This window comes from Euleptes europaea, chromosome 20, assembly GCF_029931775.1.
Source record: "Euleptes europaea isolate rEulEur1 chromosome 20, rEulEur1.hap1, whole genome shotgun sequence".
Lineage (NCBI taxonomy): Eukaryota > Metazoa > Chordata > Lepidosauria > Squamata > Sphaerodactylidae > Euleptes > Euleptes europaea.
This window is the reverse complement of record NC_079331.1, coordinates 17,395,183-17,413,956: the sequence shown is the minus strand read 5'-3', so window position 1 is coordinate 17,413,956 and position 18,774 is coordinate 17,395,183. Positions and strand designations below refer to the sequence as shown.

The following is an 18,774-nucleotide window of genomic DNA, read 5'->3' as shown; positions in this document are numbered from 1 at the left end:
TTCAGAGGCAAACTGCCTCTGAATACCAGTGGTGGGGGAAGAAGAAAAGTTGGTTTTTATATGCCGACTTTCTTGAGAAGGGCTGTGGCTCAGTGGTAGAACATCTGCTTGGAATGCAGAAGGTCCCAGGTTCAATCCTTGGCATCTCCAGTTAAAGGAACTAGGCCTGAGACCCTGGAGAGCCGCTGCTGGTCAGAGTAGACAATACTGACTTTGATGGACCAAGTGTCTGATTCAGTATAAGGCAGCTTCATGTGTTCATGTGTTCTACCACTTAAGGAAGAATCAAACCAGCTTACAATCACCTTCCCATCCCCTCCCCACAACAGACATCCTGTGAAGTAGGTGGGGCTGAGAGAGCTCTATGAATAGCCCAAGGCCACCCAGCTGGCTTCATGTGGAGGAGTGGGAAAACCAACCTGGTTCTCCAGATTAGAGTCCACCACTCCTAACCACCGCTCTTAACCACTACACCACGCTGGCTCTCAGGGTTAACAAGGAGGGGCAACAAGGAGATGTTTGTGGACCTCTCAGGGGTATCTGGTTGTCTAGTGTGGGGGAAATAGATGCTGGACTAGATGGACCTTTAGCAATCTATCTAACAGGGCTTGTTGTCATCTACCATTCTCCAGGTAGTTTCAGAGGGTAGCCATGTTGGACTCAAATCAGAGGGTAGCTACTGGACTCGAATCTAAGTAGAAGACTTAGTTTTGAGTCCAGTAGCACCTTAGAGACCAACAAGATTTTCAGGATATAAGCTTTCGAGAGTCCATGGTCCCTTCATCAGATACAAATAGGAATGGAAGTCTCCGAGTCTTCGAATCTCAATGCGAAGGTGGGAGGGGTGTTGTAAAGAAGGAACTCAGGATGAAAAGATACAATGTCTATTGTAATCAGCTTGATTAGAGCAGAAGGGAAATGCTTGGGGTAGAAAATTAGCATCTGTGGTGAAATAACAATTGTATGTCCCTATTCAGTCCTGGAGAGTCTATTGTTTTGAACTTGTGAATGAGCTCAAGTTCAGCAGTCTCACGTTGTAATCTTCCCTTGAATTTTCTTTGTTGATGTAGCTGTTCTGTCATTCAGTAAGAAATGAGGTCGCTTGTACATAGGATGTCTTTAATTCAGGAAGCTCTGTATAAATATTTAAAACCAATTTTATGAAATGCTAATGTTACCAGTCTGACCCTTGTTTTGTTTTGGTATGTTGGTTATCAGTGGCTTGCTCCTACTTGCAAGGTTGAAAATGGCTATTTTATTTGTGGGACTTTATTTTCAGTGTGGTTGTCTTTTTTGCAGACCCCTGTAGTACGAAGCCAAGAGAAGATGGTCGGCTGCTGGTTTTTTACTTCTGGCCCGGTGTCTCTGAGTGCCAAAATCGAGAGGAAGGGGTACTGTAATGGTAAGCGTGTCCTTTTCAGTTTATTAGGTTCAGCACAGAATTAGATATTACATTGGCAAACACAGTGTGCTTGCTGAGACGGTGGAAAATGCATTGGCATCGTTACGGCGGGGGAGGGGAACCTTGAATGCTTCTACCAGTTCTTTCCTGCAAATCTTCCCTCGGCTTTACCCCCCCCCCCAATTTCAGAGAAGAAGGAGTTGGTTTGAGAGCCAGCGCGGTGTAGCAGTTAGGAATGGTGGACCCTCATCTGGAGAACCAGGTGGGTTTCCCCACCCCTTCACGTGAAGCCAGCTGGGTGACCTTGGGCTAGTCACAGTTTGCTCTGAACTCCCTCAGCCTCGCCTACCTCACAAGATGTCTGTTATGGGGAGAGGAAGGGAAGGGGATTGGAAACCGGCTAGATTCTCCTTAAAAGGTAGGAAAAAATTGGGTATAAAAACCAGCTCTTCTTCTTCTCCTTCTCCTCCTCCCTGCTTTATTTTTACCTTTAAGGAATCTCAAAGTGGCTTACAATTGCTTCCCCCTCCCTACCACAGTCACCTTGTGAGGTAGGTGAGGCTGAGAGAGTTCAGAGAGAACTGTGACTGGCCCAAGGTCACCCAGCAGGCTTCATGTGGAGGAGTGGGGAAACCAACCCAGTTCTCCAGATTAGAGTCTACCATTCACGTGGAGGAGCGGAGAATCAAACCCGGTCCTTCAGATTAGAGTCCCACCGCTCATGTGGAAGAGTGGGGAATCAAACCCGGTCCTCCACATTAGAGTCCGCCGCTCTTAATCACTACACAATGCTGGGTCAGAGGCCACCTGAGGAAGAGGTGGGGAGTTGACTTTTCCAAACTGTCTGTCACTACTGTAAACTCTGGATGTATGAAGTCGAGTTTCTCCAAGTCAGACCATCTAACTCAGTATTGTATGCTCTGTGGTACTCCTGAGCCCTAGATGAAAAGAATCAGGGAAACACCTGCTACCCGAAAACTTTAGCTGTAGAGGAGAAGCTTGAGACCAAATCACATGTTCTGCTGCTGAGCTGTGGAATTAAAAAAGGGGTGGGGACTGTTTCACCATTATAACGATAACAATTATGTAGCTGATAGCAATCAGTGATAGCAATCAGTGATAGCAATCAGTATCCAAGTGCTTCACTTTATTGTATTGCAATCCTTACACAATAGTCCTATAAGGTAGGCCGGTATGGGTGCCGCCCATATTGCAGATTTAAGGAGCCCCGTGGCGCAGAGTGGTAAGCTGCGGTACTGCAGTCCAAGCTCTGCTTACTATCTTAGTTCGATTCCGACGGAAGTTGGTTCCAGGTAGCTGGCTCAAGGTTGACTCAGCCTTCCATCCTTCCAAGGTCGGTAAAATGAGTACCCAGCTTGCTGGGGGTAAAGGGAAGTTGACTGGGGAAGGCACTGGCAAAACACCCCATAAAACAAAGTCTGCCTAGTAAACATCGGGATGTGACTTCACCCCAGGGGCAGGAATGACCCGGTGCTTGCACAGGGGACCTTTACCTTTTATATTGCAGATTGGGGTTGTGGGGGAGGCTGCAAGCCTTTAGTAACCAAGATGAGGCTTGAATTGGCAACTGCCTGGGTCACAGCTCTTTTCTTAGTCACTCCACATCAGCTCCCGCAATGCCTGTTTCCAGCTATATCACACATACTGCTTATGTGCTAAAGCACATTGAGCTAAGAATTCCGGTAAGCTGTCTGACGTGGCTTAACAGATTTATGGTCCAATTAGCCAAGCGAAGCAATAAATATTTTAAATCGTGCATTGGACGAAGCTCTCCGATGGTCGCAAGGTGCAGTATAGCGTGCCTGATTTAATAATTTATTCTTTTCGGCGGCTTTTCCCCCATCTAGGTGAAGCTATACCCATTTATGCCGAAATTGAGAACTGTTCCTCCCGTTTAATTGTTCCGAAAGCTGCCATTTTCCAAACACAGACGTACTTGGCAAGCGGAAAAACAAAGACTTTCCGTCAGATGGTGGCCAACGTACGAGGAAATCATGTCGCCTCCGGGAGTACCGATACCTGGAACGGGAAAACATTGAAGATTCCACCCGTCACTCCTTCTATCCTCGACTGCTGTATTATCAGAGTTGAATATTCCTTAGCTGTGAGTATGGCTTTTCACCAGGAATTGAACTCAGAAAAAAGCATATCGTTGCGCACCTAATGGCGCATCCAAACAAACGTGTCCACAGGTTTCTTCATCACACCTTTTTATGTTCTTTTTCAGCCCAACCTACCTCACAGGGTTGTTGTTGTGTGTGTATTTATTGTGCATGGCCATAGGCCTTTACAGTCTAGACAATATTACAACATTGCCATATTTTGTAAAGACACTGTATCACCAAGCAACGGGCTGCGCTTCGGGCTGGTTTTTAACTCGTTATTCACAGGCAAACCCAGCTGTGCCATTGGTCTTCCCACAGCCATTTCTCAGTTTGCCCTTTTCCCCCCTCCTCCATCCCAGCCTCGTAACCCCCTCAAAAAAAAAAGAGAGTCATGGGCCACTTCCGGGTCCCGACCCACAATTTGGGAATTACGTCCTTACTGTAAGTCCAACACTCATGCGCCTATCCAGAACCCGTGGATTCGCGAGGCGGCAACAGCAGCCCAAAACATTTTGCGGCAAGAGTGTCTCCGTTTTCCTTCTGCTTCCTATCCCGACACAGTCTGTGTAATCTCGGGAAAGAGCCATGGCTCAGTGGTAGAGCATCTGCTTGGCATGCAGAGGGTCCCAGGTTCAATCCCCGGCATCTCCAGTTAAAGGGACTAGGCAAGTAGGTGATGCTAAAGACCTCTGCCTGAGACCCTGGAGAGCCACTGCCTGTCTGAGTAGACAAAGCTGACTTTGATGGACCAAGGGTCTAATTCAGTAAAAGGCAGCTTTGTGCGTTCATGTATTCTCTCTCCTGTCGCAGGTGTACATTCATATTCCTGGTGCTAAGAAGCTGATGCTCGAGCTGCCGCTGGTGATCGGCACAATCCCCTGCACAGCGTTTTCCAGCAGAAACTCCAGCCTCGCTAGCCAGTTCGGGATGGACATGAGCTGGCTGGCACTGACCATGCCGGAACATCCAGAAGGTTCGTACTATGTGTATTATAATTAGCTCGATTAGAGCAGAGGGGAAATGCTTGGGGGAAGAAAACTAGCATCCGTAGTAAGATAAAAATCCTATGTACCTATTCAGCTCGGGGGGGGGGGCATTATTTTGAACTTGTGAATGAACTCAGGTTCAGCAATCTCACCTCACAATGAAATTTCCCTTTGAAATTTCTTTGTTTGAGGACTGCAGCTCCTAGGTCAGCAATGGAATTACCGGGATGTACACATGACAATAGAGTACACATCACTGAGAGGTCTTTTATGCATGGCTGTTTCACTCGTCCGTCACCGCTCCAGCGCCTTTGGGTCGTTGTTTGGATTATGCATGCCATGTCCAACCCTCAGAGGTTGCGCCTCGCTTTCTCCCCTGCGTTTCCCCGCGTTTTGTCCACGTTTTGAGGGACCTGTTTTTATCTTGAATTTGAAAACACGGGAAAAACACGGGGAGACACAGGGGGAGAGTCAGGCGACCTCTGACAGTCGAAAACGGCATACATAACCAAACCGAAGCCCCGAAACACAGGGGGGTGACGACGAGGGAAAGAGCCTTGCATAAAAGGCCGAATATACTAATATAACAAGTTGTATACACTCTTTAGATTCCAATACTGCTTATATGTACCATTACTTATCTTAAGATCTTAAATGCAGGCATTAACATTTACTGTAGTTATAACTTGGGACATGGGAGAGAACGAAGAAATTAGTTACTAAGGTAGCTTGTTTGGTGCTTTTTGTCCCCTTTGTAGCACCACCTAATTATGCTGATGTTGTATCGGAGGAAGAGTTCTCGAGGCATGTCCCAGCATACCCTCAGCCAATTGACTGTGAAGAACAGCTGTGTTGTCCAATGTTTGCCTACATACAGGAGTTCCGGTTCCAGCCCCCTCCTCTATATTCAGAGGTAATTTCAAATGCATGATTGCCTCTTGTACCACTCATATAGAAAGAAAGGAGAGAGGGAGGGAAGAAAAGAAGGAAAGAGAGCGAGAAGGAGAGAGAGAGAAAGGGAGGTAAGGAAGGAAGGAAGGAAGAGGGAAGGAAAGAAAATGTACTTCAGAATCTCTGGTACTGAGTTGTTTTTTTCTGTTCTATGCAGGTCGATCCACATCCTGTAGAAGACCGTCAGCCGGTTTCGTTCATGGTTTAATGAGAATTTGGGGGCAGTGGCGTCTTAATTCAGGGGAATGTCTTAATTTTTTTCCCTACCACCTCTGCTTGTAACCCAGCTTTTCAAAACTATAAAGAGAAAACATTTTCCTTAGAAACCGGCAGGCATCGAGGACAGCGAACTCCTTCAGTCAGAATGTGCCGTGCCTCTTTTCTGCGAGAGAAGGCACAACGGAGAGCCTTTTGGACTCATTGAGATGGAAGAAGCCACTGTGGTCAGATCGCTGGGTGGAGTGAACTCCGCCATGCCCTGCGGCAAATCGAACACGTCTGAGAAGAAAGAAGGTCTATAAGTTGGTGCAGACAGTACACCAAAGAAGCTGAGGAGAGGTCTCTGAATTTCCGATGTAGTTCAGCATCAAAAATAAGCTTTTGGTTTTGTTTTGTTTTTAAAAACACATGCACACAAACCCGGACCCTCTAACATCCATCAAGTGGTACTATTTAAATTCATTCTGATTCTGATGGGTGGTAGATATTCCACGGAGAGCCGGCGTGGCGGTTTAGAGCGGCGGACTCTAATCTAGAGGACCGGGTTCGATTCCCCCGCTCCTCCACGTGAAGCCTGCTGGGTGACCTCGGGCCAGTCACGGTTCTCTCCGAACTCTCTCAGCCCGCGCGGAGGCAGGCGATGGCCAAGCACCTCCGAACGCCTCATGCCTTGAAAACCCTCCGGGGTCGCCATAAGTCGGCGGCAACTCGACAGCACTTACCACCACCATGGATACTCCGTATCACATTATGAAGGCACAATCTTTTTACTTAGAAATGGCCATAAGTTCATTTCTGTGATAAAGCTTGATTTTTTTTTAATGTAGCTGCTCTGCACTTCTTTTTTTCCAAGAAGGGAATCGGATTAGTTTTTCTACTGGTCTGCAGTCATTTTACCTCCTACGTCTTCAGCTACTGGGCAGGATCGGTCACTTCACGCGGCTTTGAGCCACTGCCACAAAAGTGCTTAAGTCCGGTATCTGCTTGTTGAACTTGGCCGGAGCGCCCAGCACTTGGGAGGAGTGTATATGCGGACCCCTAGTTGCCAGCAATTGATTTGTGTCTAAAAGCCTTTAAAAAAACACCTACCTCTCTTTAAAAATGGAAACCAGGAAGCATAATTCTGCAGGTTTGGATTTGCCCCGGTTTGGTTCCTCAGATTAATCAATAAAAAAGGTAAAGGAAGAATTGTAAATACGCCTAGCTCGGCTGCAGGTTTGCGTGTGAAGATCTGGAGGGCAGGGGTGCGCGGAGGGAGGGAATGCACTTTGAAGAATCATCATTTGTCAGGGAGAGTTCTCTGTAAAGGCAAAAACCCTCGTGCTCTGTGGAGCAATATGATTCATCAGGGCATTGTTCTTTGCTATCTCTTTTTTGTTTTCAGAATTGAGCCAGCGTGGTTTGGTTAAGAGCAGTGGTTTGGAGTGGCGGACTCAAATCTGCAGAACCAGGCTTGATTCCCCACTCCTCCACGTGAGCGGCGAACGCTGATCTGGTGAACCGGGTTGGTTTCCCCACTCCTACACATGAAGCCAGCTGGGTGACCTTGGGCTAGTCGCAGCTCTCTTTGAGCTCTGTCAGCCCCACCTACCTCACAGGGTGTCAGTTGTGAGGAGGGGAAGGGAAGGTGATTGTAAGCCGGTTGGATTCTTCCTTAGGTGGTAGAGAAAGTCGGCATAAAAAGCAACTTTTCTTCTTGTTTTGGTGCAATATACTTTTTTTTTGTTCCCTCCATTAGCCTGGTGCAACTTTGCCATTGAGGGCGAAGGCGTGGCAACGTTGGGGTGGCTTCACCCCTCTCAGCAAACCCTAGAACACAACTGCTTTTCAAGTGCATTCGCACATTCAGGAAATCTTAGTTGACAGTACAACAGCTGATAGCGATAGTTCAGCAGTTACTCCAGTCTAAGCCCAAGGCTGTTAATTCGGCATTGGCTTGCACTGTAACTGTCTGAGATTGAATCTGCATAGAAGTATGTGTTAAAAAAAATGCCCTCTGAGGTCATTTACACGATGCACGCACACGTTTTGCATTCTCTTTGCTCTTCCTATCCTCCTTGGAGCTACAAAGAATGCATCTCCTAAGATGGCGACCGCCACCTATACTTTTTGAGAGTACTTACCGTATATTTCTTTTAAAAAGATTAAATATTTTTCCCATTAGCCCAGTTAATGTGGGGCATGGGTTTGGTTCAGTTAGTGGGTAATTAAAAGATTGAGGGAACTCGAATGGTGAAGCCCTAATATGGTGAAGCCCAGCTTGTGAGACTGTCTATACCAAAGCTTCTTAAACTGTGGGTCGCGACCTCATATGGGGTCACAAAACTGAATGTGGGGGGTCACAAAAAATTTGATTTATTATAAGTAAATGTTTGATTTATATACCTGTATGCCCCTGTTTTATATACCTGTATACCCCGGGTCGCGTAAAACTTTCTCAGGCGCAAAGGGGCTGCGAGTGGAAAAGGTTTAAGAAACCCTGGTCTATACTCTGCCCTGTCGTCTTTCCTGTAGACTAGATTTGTTTTCCGTCGATTGGGCCATTCTGCTCGCAATGAGACATAATTTACTGGGGCACAGAAGGAAGAAACTGTGTGCATCTTCTGGTGGAACAATACATTTATAGAGAGTGATGGATTCATTTGTGTGGCTATCAGTCACTGGGGGTGCGGGAGAGCATCTCCTTGGCTCACAGAGCTTCAATCTGCCACTAAGCAATGCCTTCTTCTGGGCATAGAGCAGGGTTGACGGGGGAAGTGGGGGGGAGGAGGTTGTGAATTTCTTGCGTTGTGCAGGGGGTTGGACTAGATGACCCCCGTGGTACCTTCCAGCTCTATGCTTCTAAATTCTTGTGCCTGGGTTGCACTGACTGCAGCCAAAATCCTAAATACCTGGGATATTTTTTAGTATATTTTGCTTTTGCGTGAACGTGTACATAATGTCTGTTCAGAGCTTTAGGCATCAGCCAACCAGGCTGGAACGTGGTGAAGGAAACGGGTCACGGCTGTGCAGTTACATCTGGGCAGAGTTGTGAGATTTGCGGCTTAAAATGGGGCAGGGCCGTCTCTTGAGACCGAAGCTGCCAGTCTCTTGTCTAGGAGCAGGCGAATTTTCCCCTACTCGCAGCGAACGGTGGATTTTTCACCGATGGGAAACAGAGCACTTTTTATTTCATGTGATAACTGGCAACGTGTCCACTATCGCTGTGGAGAAGGAGAAGGACACTCCTACCTTGGTAGAATACGGTTCGGGTGTCTGGATGTGTACAGGGAGGCGGAGTAGATTGTGGCCGTGGTGAAGGGCAGGTTTTGTTTGGTCCCCGTCCCCCCCCCGAGTCCTAGCATGGCATGTTGCTTTCTGTTCTCTTCCCCTGCCTCCTTTTTCAATGGTTTTGCTGGGCAGTATGCTAAAGATCCCTTTTTCATACCAGCTGTCTCCTTGCCCTCAGTGGACTCGGTGCAAATCCTTTTGTATAGTCCTTACATGTACCAACTTAGGCTAAAATGGATTATACCGGGTTTTAACAAATGGTGCACATCTTCTCGAGCAACTTTGAAGCAAAAGGTTCAGTTCCTCTTAGAGGACTCTGACCCTCAGCGTACTTATTTAGTTGCTCGTTTTCTGGAGGCTGCAGAGAAGAGACGAAGGGAGATCTTTCCAGAGTTGGGTCTTATTTAAGCTTTATTGTTCAAGACCTTGGTCTAAGAACACGGGAAAAGAAAGAAATTAAAACATAAGTTTGGGCCTTAAAAAAAAAGGAGGCTGGTGAACTAAACTCTTCCCCTGCCGCCAACAACAATGAACAGAAACCTATTCATTTGTACGAGAGGAGAAAGGGTAGCTCTCTGGACCCGTTAGGGGGGCTAAAACTGCACTATATAGGGATGAATCCATTTGCTTAAGGGATAAACCTCCTCCTGCCTCCTCCTCGGTTCCGTTTCTCGGTTCCGTTGCGCATCTACAGCTACTTGCTCGACGTGACAAGCTAGCGAAATATCGGCTGCCCTGTCTGTCCCGGTGGGGGAAGCTGCTCTTAAACTCCCTTTCAGAATCGTAAAGCGAAAGGCTTCAACCAAAAACTGCATTGTAGGTTGCGTGTGTGTTTGTAAATGGCGTTCTGGAAAGTAGCAGTTGTCTTAAAACCAAATCCCTGGTGGGGTGGGGTATTTCACGCCTTTTTGTTGTTGTAAGTAATAGGATGTCTGTTGTTGTTTTTTAAAAAAAAAATCAGTGCAGGATTGTTTTCCCCCCCAAAGGGAACAGAATAACCTTTAATCACTACTTTACTTGAATAGCAATAACGTGGCTGTAACTCGCATGAAGCACTAGAATGAGAATGGCTGTTAGGTGCTTCCCATGATAAGACGGTCATACCAATAAGGGCTGGCCGTTTGTATCGCTGCTGTCATGCGCTACAAGGGCATGTGTCAGGATGCAAAGAATCGAGATGCTCTTATTTGTAAAATCTCAGATCGTCGCTGGCTTTCTTGCGGATAAACCGTGGCCTTAAGTTGTTTGCAACAACAACAACAACAAAAACCTCCCAAAAATGTTTCTTCAGAAGCATGACATACCTTTTGAAGAGCGAGACTATATATAGCCAGCATGTTTAAGAGCGGCGGACTCTAATCTGGAGAGCTGGGTCCGGTTCCCCGCTCCTCCACATGAGCGGCAGACTAATCTGCTGAACCGGGTTGGTTTCCCCACTCCTCCCCGTGAAGCCTGCTGGGTGACCTTGGGCTAGTCACAGTTCTCTCCGAACTCTCTCAGCCCCACCTACCTCACAAGGAGTCTGTTTTGGGGAGAGGAAGGGAAGGCGATTGTAAGCCAGTTTGAGATAGAAAGGTAGAAAAAATTTGGGGATAAAAACCAACTCTCCTCCTCCTCCTTGTAAAAGAGCAGGAAGGTAAAAGGTTAAGAATATCTCCCCCCCCCCCCCCTATGCCAGTCTTCCATTTCAGACTGGGGCCTCAAGGGTTGCATTGCATTGAAAAAGGGTCCAAAAAATTCCAGAAGTTGCACATGTTTGAACCTGGAAAAGCAAAGCTCTTCTTCCCCCTCCTTACCTAGTTTTATAGGGCAGAATTTGCCCCGTCACTGACTGTATTGCACAATAAGTTCAGTCTGCAGGGGTGGTTGTGTTCTCATCTACTGTAAAACAGTTTAAAAACAAAGCAAAAAATGGAAAATGATTGTATTTTATATCAATGTACGAACCCTGTGGGTTCTGTTTTTCTTAATAAAATTACTAAAGTGTTATCTTGGTCTTGGTTTGTATGTTTTTAGATGTCAGAACTTAAGATGGTACTATTTGTTTAAAGAAGCATGTACCGCCTGGAGCCTCCCAACCAGTCTTGGCTCTCAAGATGACTGATCATAAGAACCCCCTTAATTACAGGATTTCGATTTGAAAGAAAATCATTAAAATGCTGAAAGCGCAGAGCAAAAAACCCCACAAATTTTGGAAATGGCAGCCAACATAAATCTCAAGGAGTTTCTGAGCCGTTTAAACCAGCCAATGTATCCAGTAAAATCTAGATAGTAAAAAGCAGACTTTGAAAAAAGCCATCTCTTAAAAGTCAGCAAGGAGTAGGCACAAATTGAATTGGTGAAAAGCGTGGGAGGAGAAATGAGCCTCCCAGCCAGTTCCAAAACCGTAAAAGATTGCATCCCCTGTGAATATGATTGCTAATTTCCAGGCAGGGCATGGAGCGCTCTCAGAGCTTACGCTGTCTGCATTCTACAGGGATGAGCTGCCCTGGAGGAAATGGCAACCTCAGGGGGCGGACTGTACGACATCCCTTCCGCACTGGACTTCCTCTCTTCCCCAAACTCCGCCCTCTCCAGGCACCACCCACAAATCACAAATTCCCCAAGCTGGAGTTGGCTACCCAACCTGGGAACTTCCATGTGTCATTGCCGAAACTCAAAGTCCTTAGGAACAGACCTCCAGGGGGTGGCTGGAGAGCTGCTATTACAACTGATCTTCAGGTGACAGATCAGTTCCCCTGGAGAAAATGGCCACCTTGGCAATTGGACTCTGTGGCATTGAAGCCCTTCCCCTCTCCAACTCCGGTTTTCCTTACGCTCCACCCCCCAAAATCTCCAGGTATTTCCCAACCCAGAACTGGCAACCTTAGCAATAGGGTTACCAGCTCCAAGTTGGGGGTTGGGGAGGGAAGGGACTTCAATGGAGTATAATGCCATACTGTTCACCTTCCAAAGTGGCCATTTTCTCCAGCTAAGCTGATCCCTGTCACCTGGAGATCAGTTCTAATTCTGGGAGATCGCCAGTTACCACCTGGAGGCTGGCAACCCTACCCTGCAATCTTAACAACTTGCCCTGGTAAAAGATTTGCAGTGACAACTGGGTTTGCAGTCCTATCCTGCTTCCCCAGCAAAGAGCAGGCCCTCCCGTGAACAGGGTGTAGTCTTGCCAACCTCCAGGTGGGACCTGGAGATTTCCCAAAATTAGGACTGATCGCTAGACTACAAAGATAGTTCCCCTGGAGAATGTGGCTGTTTTAGAGGGAGGGCTTTACAGCATTATACCCCACTGAGGCCCCCTTTCAAACCTCACCCCAGGCTGCACGCCAGACTTTGCAGATATTTCCCAACCCAGAGTTGGCAACATTACCATAGTCCTGCCCAATCTTCTCTCCTTCAGACAGGCCCTAGTGAATGAATGAACAGTTTTATTTGCATATAGCCTTAGGCCATTACAAACATGCCAACAATACCACAAATAATAAAAGGAAAATACTAGGTTGAAAAAATGCTAGATTGGTAATAAATATACATCATAAAACTATGCTAAATTGATGCATACAGAGCAATAATAGGTAAAAATTGTGGTGTCCCAATCGGCCGATGAGTCCTAGCAACCATTAAAATCAACTTGCAGGATCAGCTCTCTTAGCAACCATATTTGACCTTATTTTCTTTGCCGCTAGAGCATACTGGGAGGTCCTGTAAGAAATGAACCCATCAGAGTCTTTTAACAAAAATACTAATTTCTCAGCACTAGGACAAGTGTTCAGGCCAGACAAGTCCTAGTAGGAGCCGCCTATTAATCCCTCTTTCCACCTTTTGACCTCGTAAACCTGATTTCTGGAGCTACCTGTCTCCCAAGCGGCTGCCTACAGCTTGTCTTCCTGGTGGTTGATCCCTGGCGGATGAGCTGGAAATAGAAAATTAATGCCTGTCGGAGGAGGCTGACCGGCGGAATGAGATTAGGGACGAGCCTGCTCTCTTCTGCTGGTCCAGCTGTTTACTATGGAAATTTGCAGTAGGTTGTGATAATAGAAGGTAAGCATAGAGGTATATGTCTTGCAGCCCATTCCTGAAAATGGGGCCGAAAGTTGTTAGGAGGTGGCGTGACCTTGCCGGTGGCGTAAATGTGTGTAATCACGTGTTTACACGCATTTACGCCGGCGGCGAGGCCACTCCCAGCGGTGGCCGAGCACCGCGGGACCATGCCTCCCCCCTCCACCGGCACGGCCTCTCCGTGGCGCTGGCAACAGCTTGGAGAGGCCATGCTGGCACAGGGGGGCATTCGGGGGGTGGGCTGGGGGGAGGAGCCGCCAGCTAGGCAGCTCCCTATCTCCTTTCGGCCACTTGCGCCGGTGCCAGGAATGGCAATGCTGCACCTGCTTTTCAGCAGGCGCAGTCTCACTATTCCCTATGGGGTGAAAGGTCCAGGTTAAACAAAAAAAAGCCGCGGAATGGCTTTTTTGTTTGTTTGTTTGTTTGTTTAATGGCGTACGGGGAGTGGCTTAGGAAGAGGCGCCGCCGCGCCTCTTCCCCGCCGTCCCCATATGCCTCAGCTCAGGAATGGGCTGTTAGAGTTACTTAACACAGAATCCTTGTTGCAATTCAACAAAGATAAGTGCCGAGTTCTACATTTGGGTAACAGAAATGACATGCATACTGGATGGGGAAAACACTTCTGGGCAGCAGTGGGTGTGAACAAGATCTTGGGGTACGGGTGGCCCGTAAGTTAAATATGAGCAGCCAGTGTGATGCAGTGACAAAAAAAACCCTAATGTTATCTTGGGGTGTATCAACAGAGGCGCAAAATCCGGATCATAAGATGTCATAGTTCTGCTGTACACTGCATTGGTCAGGTCGCACCTGGAGTATTGTGTGCAGTTCTGGAGGCCTCGCTTCAGAAAGGAAGTAGACAGAATCGAGTGGGTACAGAGGAGAGCGACAAGGATGATCAGGGGCCTGGAGACCGAGCCCTATGAGGAAAGGCTGAAGGAGCTGGGAATGTTTAGTCTGGAGAAGAGGAGGTTGAGGGGAGGGGGACAGGATTGCTCTCTTGAAGTATTTGAAGGGCTGTCATTTAGAGGAGGGCAGGGAGCTGTTCCTGTAGGCAACAGAGGACAGGACTCACAATAATGGGTTTAAATTGCAGGCGGAAAGGTACCAGCTGGATATTAGGAAAACGTTTTTTATAGTAAGAGTTGTTCGACAGTGGAATCGGCTACCTAGGGAGGTGGTGAGCTCCCCCTCACTGGCCGTCTTCCAGCAGAGGCTGGACAAGCACTTGTCAGGGATGCTCTAGGCCCGTGTTGGCGAACCTATGGCACGGGTGCCACTTCCGGCACGCGTAGCCCTTTCTGCCGGCACGCACGGTTCCTCCAAGCCGCTGGCCTTTCCGTCTCTGCCCCGCCCCGGATGGGGGAGGCTGTAGCCCAGGGGTGGGGAACCTCCGACATCATTGGCGGTGGCCCCCGGACTCTCCCACAGAAGCTGCCGCCATTGCCGCCGCTGGAGCGTGCGCGGCCGGCCAGGCGGGTGGGAGAGCGGGGAACAGAAGCCGAGCGCTCACACTCGGCATGGCCAGCGGCTTCTCCGGCGCCCTCTGGGCCTGTGCGGGCGGAGGGGCATGGCTGGTCGGTGGGTGCGAAGGAGGCGCCCTCTGCCCCACCCTGCTCGCCTCTCACAAGCCTGCCACTGCGCCCCACCGAGTGGCAAATCCAAGGCAAAACCTCCCATGCATAAATGGCCTCTTTCTTTTTCTGTCTCCCTCTGTCCTTTTCTTTCTCTCCCTTGCTCCATTTCTTTCTCCCTTTCTCTCTCTTTTTCTTTCTTTCTCTCCCTCCCTTCCTTCCCTTTCCCCCTCCCTTCCCTTCTTTCCTTCCTTCCTTCCTTCCTTCCTTCCTTCCTTCCTTCTTTCCCTCCAGCGGCTTCTCCGGCACCCTCTGGGTCTGTGCGGGCGGAGGGGCGTGCAGTCCTATTCCACCTTTGAAGTGCCCACAAGCTATCCTCCAAACACCTTTCCATTTGTCTTGATATGTAGAGAGAAAACACTAAGGAACTAGTTGCCAATCTCCAGGTACTAGCTGGAGATCTGCTATTACAGGTGATCTCCAACCAATAGAGATCAGTTCCCCTGGAAAAAATTGCCACTTTGGCAATTGGACTCTATGGCACTGAAGTCCTTCCCCAAACCCCGCCCTCCTCAAGCGCCACCCCAAAACCTCCCACTCATGGTGAAGAGGAACTTGGCAACCCTAGCCTCTCCCTCTGGGCCCCCTCTGGGGGTGGCATTCAGGTTAAATTGCCGCATTGGCACTCGGCGATAAATAAGTGGGTTTTTGGTTGCAGTTTGGGCACTCGGTCTCTAAAAGGTTCGCCATCACTGCTCTAGGCTGATCCTGCATTGAGCAGGGGGCTGGAGTAGATGGCCTCTATGGCACCTTCCAACTCTATGATTCTATGATTCTATTTTATATCCCTCCCCCCCCACCCTGAGAGGTGTGCAGCGAGGGTTGCCAACTCCAGGTTGGGGGATTCCTGGAAACATGGGGTGGGAGCATGAGAAGGGTAAGGTATAATGCCACAGAGCTAGGGTTGTCAACCTCCAGGCGGTGGCTAAAGATCTAAAGAGCAGTCTAAATTGATATCCATAAAACAGTCATCAGGGCTATGAGCAGACCATAGCAATTTTTTAAAGATGTTAAAAAGATGGCACCTCTTAGTTAAAAGCCTGTGTCAACAGAAATGTTTTGGCCTCAAGGGGGAGGGTATTCCACAGTCTGGGGGCCACCACTGGAAAGGCTTGGCAGCTCTGATAGTGGCAAATCTCCTGGTATCAGCCCCCAATTGCCGCTGCTGCTCTAGAATTCAGTGGCATGATGTCACTTCTGGGTTTGCCCCATAAATGATGTCATGCTGTCAAAAACCATAGAGTTACAACTGAATCATAGAGTGGCGTGGCGTCGCTTCCAAGATCACCCTAGAAATGACGTCATGCTGTCATCATTACAGTGCCCCCATGTCCCCACCCCCCCTGCCTCCCCTAGTTCTAATCCCCATTCAGCTGTGAACCTCTTTCAGCCAATCATTCTCTTGGTCTGATCTACCTCACAGGGTTGTTGTGAAGATAAAACAGACCGTGAGAAGTGCATCTGAAGAAGTGAGTTGTGGCTCAAGCTATGACTTACCCCATCTTCCAAAACAGCCATTTTCTCCCGGGGAACTGATCTCTGTCGCCTGGAGATCAGTTGTAATAGCGGGAGATCTCCAGCCACCACCTGGACTTTGGCAACCCTATGTGTTTGGTTGTTTTTTCCTGCATTGTGAAGATTATATACGAGCATACTTTATTGCCAAAAGGAAGGCTGGCTTTGGCTGTAGGTCAGTTTTTAAAGTAATCTGCACAGCAGTTCAACATGCATTTTTTATGACAAGCGACTGGGTCGATGTGCCATTTTCCTTGAATGTTTGTGTGGGTGATTAATGTTTTTCCTACATTTTTACGACAGCTGCTGGTAAAGATTTTGTTTCAGAACAAAGTCTGTTTTCAAGTCAAAAGAGAAGCCAAACAAACAAGGCATGAGAACATAATTCGTCTCGACGTATCCAACATGTGCAAAAATAATCTCTCAACAACCATAGAGTCAATATTAAGTAAATTTTGATAATGTGGTCACTCTGGAGTATCACATTCTGCAGGTAGGGTTGCCAGATCCCTCTTCGCTACCGCTGGGAGATTTTGGGGGCAGTGCCTGAAGAGGGCAGGGTTTGGGGAGGGACTTCAATGCCATAGAGTCCAATGGCCAAAGTGGCCATTTTCTCCAGGGGAACAACAAGGGGACTCTTCTTTTTGAAAATGGTGGCGGAGGGTGCCGTCAAGTTGCAGCCAGCTTTTGGCGACCCCATAGGGTTTTCAAGGCAAGAGAGTAACAGAGATTGAGCTAGCCTGGGCCATCCAGGTCAGGGCAGAGACAGGCAGAGTGGTTTGCCATTGCCTGCTTCTGCATAGTGACCCTGGACTTCTTTGCTGGGCTCCCATCCAAGTGCTAACCTGGGCTGACCCTGCTTAGCTTCTGAGATCTGATGAGATTGGGCTAGCCTGGGCCATCCAGGGCAGGGCAGAAATGGGCAAAGGACTGGTTTCCCATTGCCTGCCTCTACGTAGCAACCCTGGATTTCCCTGGTGGTCTCCCATCCAGGTACTAACCTGGGCCGACCCTGCTTAGCTTCTGAGGTCTGACAAGATCAGCCTAGCCTGGGCCATCCAGGTCAGGGTTTTTGTAAATGGACCCAATAGCATTTCATTTATTTATTAGATTTATATCCCTCCCCTTTCCTGGCAGAAGGAAAAATATCCAGTTATCTAGTTGCGTTCTTGAGCATGCAATAGCCTGTACATTGGGAAGCGGGTGGCAGGCACATCATGCTGTTAAAATCCTGGTCCCCCTGGGGTTGCCGGGTCCCTCTTTGCCACCGGTGGGAGGTTTTTGGGGCGGACCCTGAGGAGGGCTGGGTTTGGGGAGGGGAGAGACTTCAATGCCATAGAGTCCCAATTGCCAAAGTGGCCATTTTCTCCAGGGAAACTGATATCTATCAGCTGGAGATCAGTTGTAATAGCAGATCTCCAGCCACCACCTGGAGGTTGGCAACCCTACCCCCCCTTAGCTGAACATATCTAGGGGACTTTTAACCCTGAAGAGAACAGCACGACAATATTTGCAGGCCTTCGGCTAACAAACCCAAAAGTTTGCCAAGGGCAATCTTTTTTCTCCCACGCCACCGTAGACGGTTATCAACAGTCTGGCCGTCGGCATCTGCAATCCTTGGCCGCTTGGAATTCGAGCCACCCCAAACCATTTGCTGCAGTTTTGAAGGAGACAGCTCTCTGGGCACTCGATATAAGGAACACCCCGTTTCTAACGCAGTAGCTCCACATGGCCCAAACCCAACCTGTTCCATAATGAATTCCTCCTGGATTTCCAGCACCTCTCTTGCAGAGGGTGTGAATTAATTTTCGGATTGCCTCATTTTCGTCTGCAGCGTCTTCCCACTGGAGACTTACTGAGCCTAAGAATTTGTTTCTTCTGTGCATTCCCCATTCCGGGGCCGTTCTTAGGCAAACCCCCTAATTGCAACCTCTGTATTTTAAAACACGTTCATCATCAACTGCTATCTGGTGTTGTTTAAGACGCAGCTCCTGCATCCATCACAATGTGTATTCGGTCTTGTGTATTCGGGGCTCCTCAGGGAGTCAATTAGATTTTTGTTGCCGATGGGAACAGGTGTTTGCTGCTAATTCCCAACTCCGGCCTTGTAGCGGAAAAAGTTCTGGCTGTTCCACTCCAGCCAAAAGAAATCTCTTAATCATAGTTACTTGCAAAAACCATATTGTGAGAAGCTGCTGTTCTTATTTCCTATATACATGCCGCCTCTTCAGGGGGTCCCCAGAGACTGCGTCCAGCTTCCACATTGCAGAATAAACTGAATCAGCCAGGTGACACTGGCAGCCGTTTTAGGGCAACGTAACAGAAAGCTTACCACTAGAGCTGCCAGACCTGGAACTGTCAATCCCAGAAGCTCTTGGGGGCAGGGACTAGCTAAGGGGAACAGCATGGCAGCTGTGATGTCACTTTCGGGCTCTTGGAATGCCCCCAATCTCTATGGTAAAAGCCATAGAGATTTAGGACATTCCTAGAGCACCGTGGATGTGGTGACATCTTCCCTCCCCCGTTTTTTCTCCCACCGAGGGTGAGGGAGGGCAGGGGCAGAAGTGGGCAAAAAAATGTACTACCACATCAGCTTCCCTTATGAACATTAAGGTAAA

At 48.3% G+C, this 18,774-nt stretch overlaps 1 protein-coding gene across 1 annotated transcript in view; it reads left to right on the top strand.

Moving 5' to 3' along the window:
- The window catches only part of ARRDC4 (arrestin domain containing 4), a 71,177-nt gene extending 65,476 nt beyond the window's left edge, over positions 1-5,701 (top strand). Inside the window, exons 5-9 of the mRNA XM_056866105.1 lie at positions 1,300-1,402; positions 3,271-3,527; positions 4,339-4,501; positions 5,273-5,427; positions 5,623-5,701. Of these exons, the coding sequence (XP_056722083.1) occupies positions 1,300-1,402; positions 3,271-3,527; positions 4,339-4,501; positions 5,273-5,427; positions 5,623-5,673 (729 nt within the window). The 3' untranslated portion in view covers positions 5,674-5,701. The remainder of the gene's footprint in view (positions 1-1,299; positions 1,403-3,270; positions 3,528-4,338; positions 4,502-5,272; positions 5,428-5,622) is intronic.
- Positions 5,702-18,774: the final 13,073 nt, after the last annotated feature.